This window comes from Carcharhinus amblyrhynchos, chromosome 10, assembly GCF_965287045.1.
Source record: "Carcharhinus amblyrhynchos chromosome 10, sCarAmb.v2.hapA, whole genome shotgun sequence".
Taxonomy (NCBI): Eukaryota; Metazoa; Chordata; class Chondrichthyes; order Carcharhiniformes; family Carcharhinidae; genus Carcharhinus; species Carcharhinus amblyrhynchos.
Genome location: NC_137333.1, coordinates 76795255 through 76813680, shown reverse-complemented (window position 1 = coordinate 76813680; position 18426 = coordinate 76795255). Strand labels below are relative to the sequence as shown.

General features: G+C 42.4%; 2 protein-coding genes across 8 annotated transcripts in view; one reads left to right on the top strand and one right to left on the bottom strand.

Moving 5' to 3' along the window:
* The window catches only part of LOC145349086 (microtubule-associated tumor suppressor candidate 2-like), a 453839-nt gene that overhangs the window by 358174 nt on the left and 77239 nt on the right, over window positions 1-18426 (bottom strand). The window lies entirely within an intron of this gene.
* Window positions 2337-2648, top strand: LOC145349306 (histone H4). Its single transcript, XM_080197807.1, has one exon. The coding sequence runs from the start codon at window positions 2337-2339 to the stop codon at window positions 2646-2648; it is 312 nt and encodes a 103-aa protein (XP_080053933.1).

The window sequence follows — 18426 nt, the reverse complement described above, 5'->3', positions numbered from 1 at the left end:
GGCCCACAAAATTGCACACTGTAGGAGAAGGGTCCAGTATTTACAGGTTTAATATGGGACTGAGTACAGTACCACCCACACAGTGATAGAAGAAAGCACATGACCTCGACCAAGGGTCAGTGTGACTTTTGCTAGAAACGTGATGGACATAGCTCCATACTTACACCCTTCATTGTGTATATTTACAAGTAGTTAGTAAAGACTTGCTGTTAACAAGCAGAAAACTAGGAAGGCCAAGATCTTCCTGCCATCCCCACCAGCGGGATCTTTTGGTTCCACCGATGGTGACCCCACCCCCCACACAACAGGATTCCAGATGGTGGAAGATGCAAACAATGAGAAAATCTGTTGACAGCGGTAGGACTGGAAGATTCTGCTGCCAGCCAATGATGGGCTGCCTCCACTATAAGACACTGGGGTGGGGGGTGGTTTGGGAAATCCTGCCCAAAGACTTCTTTGAAAGACATATTTTGCAACCAACGCATGCCTGTTTCATGGTTCACCTAATTTTCTAAGATTAAATTTGGTGCAATGACATTCACCTGAAGCTGTGGATGGGACTTACTTAAAATGTAAGCCAATCAAAATCTATGTATAAATCCAGATGAAGTTCATCGCCAAGCACACACTTTGTCCAGATAAAATGGCTGCTAATATCGAAATGGGTCTGGTACTTCTTAGTAGCAGGGTTGGTATTTTTTCAGTAACTGTTGAAGTCTAGTTATTTTGTTGTTGGAAACCTTTCTTGACTTGTACATTGAGAATCTTGCATACTTTCATTTTGCTTCCTTTTTTCTGAAGCATTCTGTTTATTTAACTAGCTTCCTAAAGCCTTTGCAATTGATGCTGGAGTACAAATTGAATTGACAAAGTTGGGTCAATGTGGAAAGAAGGAATTGTGAGAGGAAGAAATCACATCCCAAATTGCTTTTCAGCTTATTAAATAAATTTGGAACACCATCACTACTGTAATGCAGGAAACATTACCAATTGCACACAGAAAAGGTAATCCATTTTTAGCTGTTGGTTGAGGGATAAATGTTGTCAGAACAACAGGAGCACTCCACTGTGATTCTTATACTGTCATAGGATCTTTTACAACTCAGAAGGCAATTGAGCCTCAGTTTAACAGCTGACTTGAACAACGTAGCACACCACCAATTCTACACTAAAGTACTAGTCTAGATTAAATGGTTAAATCTACAGAGGAGGAGGAGTTGAGCCCATGCCAATCTGACTGAGGTGGCAGTGGTACCAATATGTTAAGGATAACCTTTGTTTAATAGTCTACCAAGCCTAATAAATTAATTCCACACAAATTCCACCATTGAATTTGGACAGATGAGCAAATGTCAGCAGTAGCTCAGTGGGTAGAAGTCCTAACAATGGGTGCGGTGTATTTCACGGTGGCAGGAGGCAGTGCGCCGCTTATTGGCAGTGGTATCTTATGGTTCCACCACTGTCAACAGTATTTCCTATTGAACATATCCTCATCGTCAGGAAACCCAAAACGGAGGAGCACTGTCGTGGGATTATAAGATCCTGCCAGCAGAAATGGCAGCAAAATTTTGATGTATATGTCAGAAGGTTGGAAGTTCATATTCCCCTCCAGAGCCCAAAATGAGGCTGGATTCACACTGTGGGAATGCGGTGTTGTTCTTTTGGAGGGAATGTTAAAATGAGGCCTTGTCTGGCCTTTCTGTTGAATGCAAAAGACCCCAAGGCACTATTTTGAACAGCCAGCATCAGGGAATATTTATCTCTCTTCCAATTAAAAAAATGCACCTTGGGAAAACTATCACTGCCCATTTAGTGACTGGAGTTCTTTAGATACTGCAGCTCGTTTGACAGCTTTGGAAGAAAATGGACCAGTGCCTTCAATCCAATCTTAATGTGACATTAGTGGATTCATCAGGCTGAAATCCAAATACACTGAAAAATGTGTCTGCAATTCTCAGTACCAAATGGTCCTTCTACTTTGATTTAATCACTGCTGAAGTTGTTCATTGCCTTGTACAATGCTGCCAGCCAAGAGTGATAACTTAAATTCCTTCTCTGATCTGAACATCGAAAAGGCATTTCCATTTTCCATCCTGTCACTCACTTCTAACTATTTTACCAGCTTCCTAGTTCTCCAACATCTCTGTACACTATCACTTTGCACGTTTTACCATTATAGAGACAACACAGAAATGACAAGCCCAATTTGTCTCCTCTTCTTTAAGCATTCTTCATAGCTTTAAGGAGAGTTTGAAATTCTCAGCACGGACTTGATTACTGTTGTTCTGTTGCCCACTGTTATGAGAGGTCACTATTGAACTCGCTGTCAGGGCGGGATGTCTGGTAGAGGTAAAGCTGGAAAAGGTCTTGGGAAGGGCGGTGCCAAACGGCACCGGAAAGTTCTCCACGATAATATCCAGGGAATAACTAAACCTGCAATCCATCAGCTTGCTCGGCGTGGGGGCATTAAGCGTATTTCAGGCCTCATCTATGAAGAAACACGCGGAGTCCTGAAGGTTTTCTTGGAGAACATCATTCAGGACTCGGTTACCTACACCGAACATACCAAGCGCAAGACCGTTACTGCCACGGATGTTGTGTACGCCCTGAAATGCCAAGGACGAACCCGCTACGGTTTTGGTCATTGAAAACTGAAGGGAAAATATTTCACTAATTGGAATGCTAGCCATTAAGATAGCCACACAGCCTCAATAATGAGTACGAGCCTGCAATTTAATTGTCAGAGCCGTAACAAAGTTGTGGGCAGCTGTTTCTAATGCTTGCTTCAACTCCTTCACCTGGATTTCATCTTGCTCTAAACTCAAGCTAAACTGGTGTTGCAGCTCAAGACCCCATCTTGGCACTGCAGTCTCCTTCACACTTAAGATATCTGAGGAAAATCACCCCTTAAGAAAATAACAAAATACAAGTCAGCCCATTAATCTCATATTATGATGGATTCACATTCAATTATTTAGTCATGAGTTTCTCTCCAACTATCTGTTGATCTCCTGAACAGCAAAAGGGTGATTTTAACTTTGTGCCAGCAAGGTACAGGAAATTTGGCGAACTGCTTGTTTTACACCTGACCCAAATAACTTTCCATGTCAGGTGTGGTGTAAACTGGGTGACCAAAATAATACCTGTCACTTTCTTGCCTGGTTAAAGTTAACCTAGCTGCATTCCCCTATCATCACTGAAAAGTATAAGCAGTGGCGGTAATGTATCCATAATCCTCATATCCCCATCCTAACAGGTATAGGTCCTGTTTCATGTCAAAAATGTCAACTGACCAGAAACAATGACTCTTGTACTCTGTTCCACTATGTTCTGGGAAGACAGGGAGGCAGGGCAGGGTGTGGAGGATGGGGTGGTGTTTACTAATATTTAACCTTGTTTTCTTCTTGTGAATTTTATATTCATTGTGTCCTCTAATCCTACTCATATTGTCCAAGTCAATTTTGAAACCATTCAAAATCTTTGCCTCGCATTCAGCATCTGTCAGTAGAGATTAGGTGATGTGAGCTTTCATACAGATGTCTGCTTACAGGATCAGACAGAATTTCTGCTATGAATTTATGGGAGATGTTTAGGATCGTCCTCAGGCTGTGAAATAAAAGGTAGCAGTGAGGAGGCGATGTTTACAGAACTTGTGGTTTATGACATCAACTTCTGTACTTTATAACATAGACTGTTTACCCTATATATGCTTTGCTTTAATACTTGTGTTTTAATTCCTTATATATTAAATCATTTTAATACTGAGCATGGGTAAGTTCTTTAATAATTTCATACTGCTCCAAGTTCTAATATTAAAAAAGCTGTCATTTTCTGCTAAGCGCATATATTGCTATATATAGTTGGACGTGTTCAGTTTTCTCTGTCAGCATTTCACTTTTAACCTGCTGTAATACTCAGCAAAAAAAATTAAAAGCAAAAGTGAAATCTTTGCATTAAACTTCTATAATTGAAATTTTTAATTAGTAACTTCACAACTCTTTCACCCGGACCAGGAACTGAAACTTGTTTAATGGTGCCAATTTAAAAGTCAGAGCATATTCATCAGATTTTTCAACGAATGGTGATATTTCTGCTGAAACGACAATGAAAATCCCTATTCTCTTGTGAGCACTGCTATCTTTCATGGATGCCTAGAGTGCAGAATGAAGCCATTCAGCCCATTGAGTCTACAACAGAGCATCTTACCCAGACCCTATCCCTGTAACCACACATACTTACCCTGTTAATCCCCTAACCAATACATCTTGGGATACAAAGGAGAGGGAGGTCCTACCAAATTGCAGGCACGGACAGTCCTGCCAAAACCTAATTCAAGTTCAGCTTTTATCCATACAATGAGCTAGCCGCCTCTCTGAGGTTGTTAGAAATTTTTGAAGGTCTGCATCATTTCAGGTTGCCTTATTGATTGACCAGCAATCTCAGGCGACTAAAGGTGAATGACTGCAATGAAATGGAGTGACAGCACACACTCAACTTCACAGGAGAAACACTTGTGCCCATGCTCTGGAAGTGGAGTAAAGTAAGGTATTGCTGTTTGCCATTCTAAGAAAACTTTTCCATGCAAATAGTGGCCATGATATGAATAAGGAAGGAGATGGCAGTCTGGCAGAAAACTACCCAACTCAGGTTACCCACACCTTTCTATACATAGTAACTGCGTTAAGCATGCTCAACTTTACAGCAGTGGTCACAATTCAAAAGTGCTTTTCCGGTGCTGACATACTTTGGGTATCCTGAAATCACAAAAGGTATTGTATAAATGCAAGTTCTGTCTTATTTTTAAGTATGTGTAATAATTCTTGTCCACTACTTTAGGGAAAAACAACACATTGATTTACAGGTAAAGGCAATAAGGCAATACAGAGGCTTGCAACCTCATGGTTACAGTCAGCTCCCAATATAGCAACCCCTGCTTCCCAGAGTGATCCTCCATCCTGTTCCCTGACTGATTCCCCGGGTCATGTAAACCTCACTCTGCCAACTGATCCTTAAAGGGTCAATCATAGAATCCCTACAGAACAGAAGGAGGCCATTATGCCCAATGAGTCCGTACTGACGACAGTCCTACCAGGCCCTAGCCCCGTAAACCCCACACATTAACCAAGCTAATCCCCTGGCACTAGGTGCAATTTAGCATGGTCAATCAACCTAACTAACGCATCTTTGGACTGTGGGAAGAAACCAGAGCACCCAGAAGAAACACACGCAAACACGAGGAGAACATGCAAACTCCATACAGACAGTGATCCGAGACTGGAATTGAATCTGGGTCCCTGCCGCTGTGAGACAGCAATGCTAACCACTGTGCCATCGTGCTGCCCACAGCATGCATGCCAGTAAGTACCAGACTTGCTGAGTTTTCCAGCATTTTCTGTTTTTATTTCAGATTTCCAGAACACAGAGATGGGTGGACTTGCAATGAAACACAAAGCTGCAGCGCAGGGCCCGAGTCAATTGTGGGGCCTCATACTGAGATATGGCTGTGGATTGGTCCAAAACCAATGATGAGAGTGTTTTTTTTCTACTATAGTCATTTACTATTTTACAATGATTCCCCAGGTCACAATCTCCCACTGGTCAAAGTAGCGTCAGTATTTCAGCATAAGGGTGTGGGAATTATTTTCAATTGCTGAATGCATATGTCTTTGTTTAACAGAGGACATTAGTTGCAGTAGTGTAGTTGAAAATGGGAGCAATTGTGTCAAATCAGCTTTACCTGCTGACATCTTGGTTTCGCGCATGCTTCTAATGCCCGTGTTAGCGAACTCCTCAAAACGGGCATGCTAGACAAGTGTGTGCACAACTAGACATTATTTTGGAACCAAAACATAGCACCAAAGCTACTTCAACTATGAAGCCAAGTTTTGCAGCCTATGACCAGGAGTTTCAGCACCACCAATGATGGACATTATCATAGGTTTGGCTCTCCCCATTTTCTAATTGCTCACAATGATGGCTAACACTGGCAGGACCAGAAAATCCAGCCTAAAATATTTTACTACAACAGTGGGTCACAACTGTACAGCAATGTGGTCAAACTGGGAAGCTCTCTTATGCTGCTATTGATATTCATTGGGAATGAACATAAAAGTATTGAATAATGGATCTATCGGATGTTTGATAAATCTCTGGACAGCAAATTGGCTGATATTTCAATCTCCCCTTATGGCAGAAGCAAGGCGTAATATTTGAGGGCCACAGTAATATATTACTGACAGCATTGGCTTTATGATAGAGTTTGGCTGTAGGTCTCCACAGAACAGATGGTAGTGTTCTGTCATTGCCTCCCCACTGAACCAGAGCCTGTGGAGAGTTCTTTTCCATCATTGCCAGGGAGTTGTGACTTGGCCTGTTGATATGGTTGCTGCAGCCAGCTGCCATATTATCTCCTGTGTTTGTTTCCCCTCATTCTCTACGAAAGAGACCCAGCAGTTCTTGTAAGGTCTGAGAGTTCCCTTAAGTTCATGAAAGCTCCATTTGCTGGTTGCCACTTGTTTTCCATATCCAGTGAATATAAAGGCAGATTCCATGAAAAGCCATTCTGATGTAGATTCTTACATCTGGGAACACATGCAGAATTTGCACAATCCAACTGATATCCCCTTCAACTTCTTCTTATCCTGTTACACATTGCAGCAGGATCAACTGAAGTCAGCTGTAACAGAGCAGGACTGTATCCAGTGAGACTTAAAAAAGGAGAACAATTCTACCATATGAAAGCAAATATAGACCAGTTTCACAAGAGCACACCTTTTTCCTCCAAAGTCCTACAGTCTATTAAGATATTGAATGTGTAAAACTAAACTCTGAGTAAAACTCAAAACAAAACTGTTTGCAAGGGCCACTTCCCCAGATTTTAAAAAGATTTCCAGTAGGCAGGCGTTGCAGCCAGTTTCAAGCGGCAAGTTCCACAAACAGCAAACAAAATGAATATCCAATACACTGTCTTGTGGTGGTGTTGACTAAGCGGGAATTTTTGGCCATGACACCCAAGGAATTCTGCTGTCCTTTGTCAAGCAATGCCCCTTGGAATTATTTGCTTTCACAGTGGGGTTTCAGTTTAATATCTCACTCAAAAGGTAACACCTCTGAGAATGGAGTAGTTTCCTCAAAGCTGCACTTGGTCGAGATTACATACTCAAGGCCTGATGTAATGGACTGGCTCAGGGTCAAGAATGTTCGCAATAGAGCAAGGCTGACATCTTTTTTTTTGGTAACAGCAACCAATTTTAACCTTTCAGTTTCACATACATCTCTTGCCAGGTCAAGCTCCATATCAACAGGCCTCATTCATTAAATTAAATTACATTACCCAGCTAATGAAGGGAAGGTGGCCAGGAGGTTACCCTGGGACAACAATATAAGGCTATCAAATGAGTCAGACACAGATAATACCCATTATTTTTCCTTTGTTCATGGGATGTGTGCATCCCTGGCAAGGCCAGCACTTGTTGCTCATACTTAATTTGGCATTGAGACAATGGTGCTGAACCACCCATCTGAGCTGCTGCAGTCCATCTAATGTAGGTACACTCACAGTGCTGTTAAGAAGGGAGCTTCAGGAGCTGCGATCTATTTCTCAGTCAGGATGGTGTGTGCCTTGGAAGGGAACTTGCAAGTGGCTGTGTTTCCATGTATCTGCTGGCTTTGTCCTATTAAGTGGTAGAGATTGTGATCTTGAATATGGTGAAGAAGCCTTGGCAAATTGCTGCAGTGCATCTTTTATATAGTATTTACAGGTTGACCTTCTGTCATCCGTAAATCCAAAAACTGAATACATCCAAAAATCAGACTTTTTCTGAATCTCATCAACCTTTAGCATAGGAAGACAGAGTTATAAAGGTGTTGCAGCACTGAAAAAGGCCTTTTGGCCCATTGCCCATTGTGTCTGCACCGGCATCAAGCACCTATTTATTCTAATCCCATTTTCCAGCACTTGGACTATATGCTATCATGTTTCAAATTCTCATCTAAATGATTTTTAAAAATTTTTATTTAATTTATTATTGTCACATATATTAACATACAGTGAAAAGTATTGTTTCTTGTGCGCTAAATAGACAAACTATACCATTCATAGAGAAGGGAACGAGAGAATGCAGCATGTAGTGTTACAGTCATAGTCATAGCTAGGGTGTAGAGAAAGATCAACTTAATGCAAGGTAAGTCCATTCAAAACTCTGACAGCAGCAGGGAAGAAGCTGTTCTTGAGTTGGTTGGTACGTGAACTCAGACTTTTGTATCTTTTTCCCGAAGGAAGAAAATGGAAGAGAAAATGTCAGGGGTGCCTGGGATCCTTAATTATGCTGGCTGCTTTGCGGAGGCAGCGGGAAGTGTAGATGAGACTGGTTTGCGTGATGGATTGGGCTACACTCACGACCTTTTGTAGTTCCTTGTGGTCTTGGGCAGAGCAGGAGGCGTACCAAGCTGTGATACAACCAGAAAGAATGCTTTCAATGGTGCATCTGAAAAGGTTGCTAATGTTACGCCGTTGTTTAAGAAGGGTGCCAGGCAAAAGGCAGGGAATTATAGGCTGGTTAGTTTAACGTCTGTTGTAGGTAAAATGTTAGAATCCATCATCAAGGAGGAAATAGCGAGGCATCTTGAGGGGAATTGTTTGATAGAGCAGACGCAGCTCGGTTTCGTTAAAGGGAAGTCGTGTCTGACAAATTTACTGGAGTTCTATGAGGATGTGTCTAGGGTGGTGGATAGAGGAGAGCTGGTGGATGTGGTCTTTCTTGATTTTCAGAAGGCGTTTGACAAGGTAGCTCACAAGAGGCTATTGCAGAAGGTCAGGGGGCATGGAGTTGGGGTAGGGTGTTAGCGTGGATAGAGGATTGGTTGTCAAATAGGAGGCAGAGAGTGGGGGTCAATGGGTGCTATTCGGACTGGCGGATGGTGACTAGTGGAGTGCCTCAGGGGTCGGTGCTGGGGCCTCAGCTATTTACCATTTAGATACATGATCTGGAGGAGGGAACCGAGTGTATGGTGTCGAAATTTGCTGATGACACCAAGATTGGTGGAACGGCAAATTGCGTGGAGGGTGTGGAGAGTCTGCAGAAGGATCTAGATAGGCTGGGCGAATGGGCCAGGAACTGGCAAATGGAATTTAATGTTGGCAAGTGCAAGGTAGTTCACTTTGGTAGGAATAATGGTAGGAAGGATTATTACTTACGTGGAGAAAAACTGCAGCAGGCGACAGTGCAGAGGGACCTCGGGGTCCTTGTGCATGAGTCACAAAAACCCAGCTTGCAGGTGCAGCAGGTGGTCAGGAAGGCGAATGGGATGCTGGCCTTCATAGCGAGGGGGATTGAATATAAAAGTAGGGAGGTCTTGCTGCGGCTGTATAGGGCATTGGTGAGGCCGCAGCTGGAGTACTGTGTGCAGTTTTGGGTGCCGCACTTACGCAAGGATATTTTGGCCTTGGAGGGAGTGCAGAGGAGGTTTACTAGGCTGATGCTGGAGTTGAGGGGGTTGAGCTATGAGGAGAGGCTGAATAAACTAGGCTTGTACTCGTTAGAGTTTAGAAGAATGAGGGGAGATCTCATTGAGATGTATAAGATGATGAATGGGATGGATAGGATAGAGGTGGAGAGACTCTTCCCGCTCAGAAAGGATAGTAGGACTAGGGGGCACAGCTTCAAGATAAAGGGGGGGAGGTTTAGAACGGAGTTGAGGAGGAACTTCTTCACTCAAAGGGTGGTGAATCTCTGGAATTCTCTGCCCGTTGAAGTGGTGGAGGCTACCTCGCTAAATATTTTTAAGTCGCGGGTTGATGGGTTTTTGATAAGAGAGGGGATTAAGGGTTATGAGGAGAGGGCGGGAATGTGGAACTGAGCCACAACAGATCAGCCATGATCTTATTGAATGGCGGGGCAGGCTCGAAGGGCTAGATGGCCTACTCCTGCTCCTATTTCTTATGTTCTTATGTTGGTGATAATTGTAGTGGACATGTGAAAATTTCCTTAGTCTTCTGTGGCGTTGGTGGGCTTTCTTAACTATAGTGTTGGCATGGGGGGACCAGGACAGGTTGTTGGTGATCTGGACACCTAAAAACTTGAAGCTTTCGACCCTTTCTACTTCATCGCCACTGATGTAAACAGGGGCATATTCTCCTTTACACTTCCTGAAGTCGATGACAATCTCCTTCATTTTGTTGACATTGTGGGAGAGATTATTGTTGCTGCACCAGTTCACCAAATTCTCTAGCTCATTCCTGTACTCTGTCTCATCATTGTCTGAGAACCAACCCACTATGGTGGTGTTGTCAACAAACTTGAAAATCAAATTGGAGGGAAATTTGCCCACACAGTCATAGGTGTATAGCAGGGGGCTGAGAACACAGCCTTGTGGGGCACCAGTGTTGAGGATGACCGTGGAGGTGTTTTTGCCTATCCTTACTTATTGTAGTCTGTGACTTAGGAAGTTCAAGATCCAATCGCAGAAGGAGATGCCAAGGCCAAGGCCACAGAGTTTGGAGATGAGTTTCGCGGGAATAATAGTGATGAAGGCTGACCTGTAGTCAATAGATAGGAGTCTGACATAGGTATCCTTGTCACCTAGGTGTTCCATGGTTGAATGCAGGACCAGGGAAATGGCGTCTGCTGTGGACCTGTTGCGGCAGTGGGCAAACTGTAGTGGATCCAGGTAGTCCAGGAGGCTGGAATTGATTCATGTCATAACTAACCTTTCGAAACACTTCATAATGATGGGTGTCACAGCACTGGCCGACTGTCATTAAGGCACGCTGCTTGGCTTTTGTTTTTAGGTACCGGAATGATGGTCACTTTCTTGAAGCAGATAAGGACCTCAGAATGCTTCAAATACTTCATGAATGTTATAAGGGATCCTGCCTCTACCACCCTTTCAGCCAGCGAGTTCCAGATTACCACCACCCTCTGGATGAAAGATTTTCAAATCCCTTCTAAATCTCCTGCCCTTTAACTTAAATCTACATCCCCTGGTTATTCACCCCTCTACTCAGGGAGAACATTTTTTCTTATCTACCCTATCTACATACCTCATCATTCTGTACAGCTTAATCATATTCCCTTCAGCCTTTTCTACTCTAAGGAGAACAACCCTAGCCTAACCAGTCTCTCTTCATAGCTGAAATGCTTTAGCCCAAGCAATATCCTGGTGAATCTTTTCAGCAAATCACATCCTTCCTATAATGAGGTGACCAGGACTGCACACAGTACTCTAGGAGTGGCCTAACAAGCATTTTATACAGCTCTATCATAACATCCCTGATTTACTTCTATGCCTCAGCTAATAAAGGCAAATGTCTTTTTAACCACCTTATTTATCTGTTCTGCTACCGTCAGGGACCTAGGGACGTGTACCTCAAGTTCCCTCTGGTCTTCTGTACTTCCTAACATCCTAGGTAATTCCTTGCCTTGTTAGCAGTCCTAAACTGAATCACCTTACACTTTTCAGGGTTAAATTCCATTTGTCACTGTTCTGCCCATCTGAATTGCCTGTCTATATTACCCTTCAAGGCTTTCCTCTCCACTATTTACCATATCACAAATTTTTGTGTCTTCTGTAAACTTACTGATCCTATCCTCCCTCTCCCCCCGACATTTGCAACTTGATCATTAATCCCTGACCTAAGCCAAAATGAACCTTGACGACTGTACCTGACCTTGAGTGTGGGAAGTCCCTGGCCTGAGCTGACACAACCTTATTACACGTACCCTGTATCAACTATTTACCATAAAATGGGGTCAATACCTGGAGGACAGGATAGAATTGACTGGAAAAATAGACATTAGCCATTGTAACTTCACCAGTTACAGTTAAAGCAGATTGGCTTATGAGGACACTAAAATGAATGACATTTGTTTAAAAGCTTCTTAATCTGTCAGTAAGCATTCATCTGACGATGAAATGACAGAAACCGTGTTGCATACAATACAAAGTGGTTTCTCAGAAACAATTCATATATTTTGCAATATACAAGTTTTTAGATAAGATCTCCACCAGTCCCAATGTGAGTACCTGGAATGCTTGAACTGCATGTTGCCAGCTTTTCTTTATCTTTTGTTATTTTCTGTTGATGTTTCTCTTCTTTAGGCTGCAGCTATTATACGGTATCCAAAAGCTGAAATGATCTGAAATCCAAAATGCGATTGGCCTTGAGTATTTTAGATAACGGGTATTCAATCTGTATTGCTGCTACTGTGCTCCAGTGGTGAAGGAATGAATGATTAAGAGAGTGGAAGGTGTGTAAATCCAGAGGGCTGCTTTAGCCTGGATTGTATTGAGCTTCTTTAACATTGTTGAAACAGTCGCCAAGGCAAGTGGATGGTATTTCATCATAGTCCTTATGTGTGCCTTGAAAATGGTGGACTGATTTTGGAAAGTCAGGGAGTGAGTCACTTGCTGCAGAATTCCCAGACTTTAATCTGTTCTTGTGGCCATAGTATTTACATGGCTGGCCCAGTTCAGTTTTTGATCAATGGCAACCTCAGGATTGTGGGGGATTTAGCAATAGTAAAACTGTTGAACATCAAAAGAAGTTGGTTATGATTGGAGATAATCTTTTGCTGCCACATAAATGGCAAATAACATTTGTGAGATGTATCAGCCCAAGCCTGAACATTGCTTCAGTCTCCAAGGAGTTGCAAATGATACTGAACATTGTGCAATCATCAGCAAACATCCCCACTTCTGACCTTAGTTGAAGGGAAGGCCATTAATGAAGCAACTGAAGATTGTAGGTTTAGGTTACTAAACCTGAGGAACTCCTGCAGTGATATCCTGGGGCTGAGATGATTAGCCTCCGAGAACCACAACTATCTTCCTTTGTTGCAGTTCTGACTCCAGTGGGGAGTTTTCAATTCTTACTGGTTTCAATTTTGCTATGGCTCCTTTATAAACTATTTGGTCAGGGGAAGTCTCTATCACCTCATCTCTTGAATCTAGCTCTTTTCCTTGACCGAACGAAGGCTATAATGAGATCTGTTGCCCTGTGACCCTGGCGGTGAAAAGTTGTTCTTAGACACTGACTTTGAAAGCAATCACTTCAGCAATAAAATTAAAACCAGATTACAGTTTCGGAGCTTATGCACTATTGTTATTTTCATGATTATAAATTCAACAGTGCACGTATTCAATAGCACATGAATAAAATTATCCAATTATGTTATAAAGGGAGTGGCATGGTGACACAGTAGTTAGCACAGCTGCTTCACAGCACCAAGAACCTGAGTTTGATTCCTGGTTTGGGTCACTGTCTGTGTGGAGTCTGCACGTTCTCCCCGTGTCTGTGTGGGTTTCCTCTGGGTGCTTTGTTTTTTTCCACAGTCCAAAAGATGTGCTGGTTAGGTGCATTGGCCATGCTAAATTTTGCCTCAACATACCCGAACACATGTTGCAGTCAACATCATTGCAGTGTTAATGTAAGCCTACTTGCAACACTAATAAATAAACTTAAGTTTTAAAAATGATGTAAATTGTATATTCAGCTAATATATAGGATTGATATATTGCAATTTGTAGATCTCTAACCCATTTGCCAGACAATCACAAAGTTTTTTTTGGAAATTATGTTCACATATTATGAAGCAGCAAATATATACAGAGCATATAGTGTCTCGGTGTGCAATGAGTTAATGATGCCACACTTCCCAGAAGTTATTTACTAATTTGTGAAGCATAGAATACTTTTATGCTGAAGTTTATCTGTCAAACTTAAACAATACAAAAGATAAACAGGCAGAAACCAGTGCAGGGGCTAGCACTCAGTAATCACCAAGATAAATTAGGCACTGTGGGCAGAATTCTAGTTCACTGCTCCAAAAATAATTTGGCCCACGGCATGTTACACAGCATATAACAGACTCCCCTCCTGCCCTTAAGGGTGGCGTAGATTTTCCACAACATATCACATTGGATGGCAGGGAAGTCACATTTTCTTTGATGTAGCATGCTAAATGCTGCCAACAGGGTTTTATAGTTTTGACCTCCCATACAGGACTGATCTGTTATACCCTTCAGGTCACCTTGGAAGAGATGGAACATTGCTGCTATGTCGCCTCTTGCGATATTTTAGCAACCACAAATGAAGTGTATTAGGAAACCTGACCCCAGTGATACTCAAACAGTCACCAGGCAGCATGGACAAATCATCACTTTAAGTAAGGGTGACGTTCAAATTTTATACTAAATCCTCCCTAATGTCCAAAGCAACAGCAGCACTAGCATGTGGAAGAGCACTAAATAGTACATTAAGATTCAGACAGATACTAATAATAGGAAAACAATTCATCACTTTTTTTTGCTTTCAATATTTTCAATTTCATTTTATGCAAGTTGCAAAAGCTAAGTCATTGCAATGCGTGCACTTGTACACCATAAGTCCTCCTACATTTTTGACTGAGAAGAACATTTAAACAAAACTCCAATCACAACAGACATATCTTCAAAAGTAAACCATAAACACACAAGGCAATATGTCCACAACTATCATCATTTTTTGCACTAAGCTTAAATTCCTGATTTAAAGTAATTCTTTCCTCAGGGGAGATGAACAAGGATTGAACATCTGGGTTACCTCAGCAATGAAGGACGACATTGCTCATTCGGGGAATTATGGAACGACATTCTCCTTCCATACTTTTTTTTCATGATCTACAAATCTTTAATGGTGATTAGGAAGTTAATGAGTCAGGAAGCCAAATGTAAACTGGGCAACATCAAATTACAATCTAAGGCATGCACTGGTTAATGTCACAGATGTTTGTGGAGAATTGCCAGAATAGAAAATCAGACTGCTTCTCCGGAGGGTGAGCAATGAATCAAAATTGGAACCTGATGTGATCTAAAGTTGGATATGGCAGGTAAGCTGCCTCTCCTTAACTCCAATCCCAAAAATCAATTTATACAAGTACAAATTATCCCTCTATCAATGGCCATGTTATTTTGTATATCATTACTTTCATCGAGGAGACTGAATGAGCAGTTCAAGTTCATAGCTGGAACCACAATCACCATAGTTTAAAAAGCAAAACATCACAGGAACCATTTCTACGTTGCAGACCGTGGATCTTGAAAGAGCAGAAACAAAGAAGTCCTTGTACCTAGGGCCAGACTTGCAATTGAAATTCGAGCAAGGAAATAATTGGATGCACTTTTAAAAGGCCTTCAGGTAAATTTCGATCTTTCGTACTCTTGGCACAAAACTTCATGAACTGGAAGTACACAAATCAGATTAATAAATGCAAAACTGAGTCTACAATTCAGGCACACACCAAAAATTGTAAGGAAAATCTCTGACAAGCAGACTCCGTGCTAGAAGCCCTAAAGATGAAAACTTATCATTTTCTTTCTGAATAAAGTGTGAATAGTAATCACAATCTGAAGTCTTGGCACCAAATAATTGGGCATATAGGGTCCATTTTGCTGCTAAAATGGTATTCAACCATGCACACACACTTCCAACATGGCTCACACGGAGTGCCATTCAAGTGAGGGCATTAAGAGTAGGCATGAGCATGTGCCTAAGGTATGCTTACATTTGGCAGACTGTGATGCCAGGCAGATTTGAGTAATAACCTTTCTTAAACACACATAGCTGATTATATATTCAGTAGCTGGAAGGGTCCCCGCAACACCCATCAGACCTACCTAAAGAGATCATCAACCACTTTCAAGTTAGTTGCTGATTAATTTCTATCTGAGTTTGTGAAGGTGCTCAGTGGTTTCCAGAATTGGTTAAAATTGAGGAAGTCGAAATGGACTGGTGCTGCACGTGGAGATGGCATTGATTCTGACTTCAAGTGTTCTGATCAGACCATTTTCTCCTAACACCAGGAGAGTTACTATTCCTCTTTGCCTGCAGTATGAGAGCCAGATAGAACTCTGCTAATTTTGCATCCAGACTTCAACCTTACAACAGAACAAGGATAACACGACCAGGTGCTTCAAGATCTTTCCTAGTGCTAGCAGGCTGACATTTGTAACATCTCTAAGTTCTCCATCCAGTGCTGCGTAAAGAAAGTGATGGATGCTCTTTATGGCAGGAAGGGGAAATCATTGCATTCTGTCTGGCCAAGGAGAAGCAACCAATGTGTGCATATAGCTTTGCCAAGAGCTTCCTCATGGTGCAGGGTGCCATCAACTGCACTATGTAGCTCTGCAAATTAAATATGGATATGCATCGCAGCCATAAAGTAACCACCCACTGAAGGGGCAGCTGATGCATGACCATGCTCAGTACATCATGCTGGTGAATACACGCTATCCTGACAGCAACCATGATGCATTTGTTCTGTGCCAGTCCATAGCTCCCTTGGTATTTGAGCCACCATATCAAACCTGAGGATGGCTGCTAGGCCAATAGGACTATAAAAACTTAATACCTGGATCATGGCCTTACCTCACCACCCAAGCACACATGGCCAGTATGAGTACAGTCAAAGCTATTCTGCCACATGAAACATTATATAGCATCGTTGGATTGCTGAAGCAATGGTTCTGAGCCTGTACCACTCTGCAGAAGTTCTCCAGTACTTACTGGAGCAGGTGTCCCAATTTGTAATAGTTTTCTGTATTTTCCATGATCTGGGCATCAGGAAGGCAGAGACACAACAAGCGTAACAGGAGCCGACAACGGAGGAAAAAGAGGAACAAGAGGAAGGGAAGAGGAAACCAGCACATCCTTATGCCAGCTAAATGTCCATAATTGCTGTATTTGACTGCAGTCAACTAAAAACAAACCCAAATCTCTATTGTACAAGTCACCTTACCATCCCTCTGATACTGACCAACACCAAGTCCTCATGATCAGAATGCTGAAATAAAATCTACCACAAAACAAAGATTCCAAAGCAACTTTACCAAATAAACCATCCAATATTCCATCCTAAAGTCAACTCATCATTCTTGTGCATTCCCTCTGACTGTCTTGCTTCAGCCTTTGCCTGGCTCAGTGGTTAGGCCACATTTGGAATACTGTGTCCATCTTTTTACCAGGATGTTGCCTGGTATGGTGGGTATTAGCTATGAGGAGAGATTGAATAAACTAGGATTGCTCACTAAGGAGAGGGGCCATGTTTTTGAGGATGAGTGTGTGATACAGGCTGATAGGATGCAGGAGGTAGATGCTCTCAGGGAAGATGTATTAGCAATTTTGAAAAACCTGAGGGTTGATAAGTCCCCTGGGCCAGATAGGATGCATCCTCGGATACTTTCGGAGGCAAGGGATGAGATTGCGGAGCCTTTAGCTTTGACCTTTGGGTCCTCACTGTCCACAGGGATTGTGTCAGAGGACTGGAGAGTGGCAAATGTTGTTCCTGTCTTCAGGAAAGGAAATAAGAATGACCCTGGTAATTATAGGCCAGTTAGTCTTACTTCAATGGTTGGTAAGTTAATGGAAAGGTCCTGAGAGATAGGATTTATGACGATTTGGAAAAATGCAGTTTAATCTGGGATAGTCAGCATGGTTTCATGAGGGGTAAGTCCTGCCTCACGAATCTGATTGAATTCTTTGAGGAGGTGACTGAGTGTGTAGACTAAGGTAGAGCAGTTGATGTGTATACATGGATTTTAGTAAGGCATTTGATAAGGTTCCCCATGTAGGCTCATGAAGAAGGAGGTATGAGATACAAGGAAATTTGGCCGATTGGATAAGTAACAGGCTGTTTCATAGAAGACAGAGGGTGGTGGTGGAAGGAAAATTTTCAGACTGGAGGCCAGTTACCAGCGGTGTACCACAGGGGTCAGTGCTGGGTCCTCTGCTATTTGTGATTTTTATCAATGACTTGGAAGAGGGGACTGAAGGGTGGGTTAGTAAATTTGCTGATGATACCAAGATTGGTGGAGAGGCAGAGGGCTCTTGCAGGCTGCAAAGACTCATTGATAGGATGCAGAACTGGGCCGAAAGGAAAGGTCTTATAAGGAAAGGCTGAGAGAGCTGGGGCTTTTCTCTTTAGAGCGGACAAGGATGAGAGGTGACTTATTTGAGGTTCATAAGATGATGAGGGGGTAGATAGAGTAGACATGCAGAGACTGGTTCCTCGGGTGGATGTAGCTGTTACTAGGGGGCATAACTATAAGGTTCATGGTGGGAGATATAGGAGGGATGTCCGAAGTAGATTCTTCACTCAGAGTTGTTGGGGTGTGGAATGCGCTAACTGCTATGATATGGAGTCGGACACTTTAGGAACTTTCAAGCAGTTATTGAATAGGCACATGGAGCACACCAGAATTACAGGGAATGGGATAGCATGATCTTGGGTTTGGACATAGCTCAGCACAACATTGAGGGGCGAAAGGCCTGTACTGTGCTGTACTGTTCTATGTTTTATTTCTATGTTCTCCCTGGAAAGGCGGAGGCTGAGGGGCAGCCTGACAGAAGTTTATGAAATTATAAGACGTATAGATAGGGTGAACAGTTGG

Coding starts and splice junctions, on each gene's coding strand:
- LOC145349306 (XM_080197807.1), top strand. CDS start 2,337: ATGTCTGGTAGAGGTAAAGCTGGAAAAGGTCTTGGGAAGGGCGGTGCC.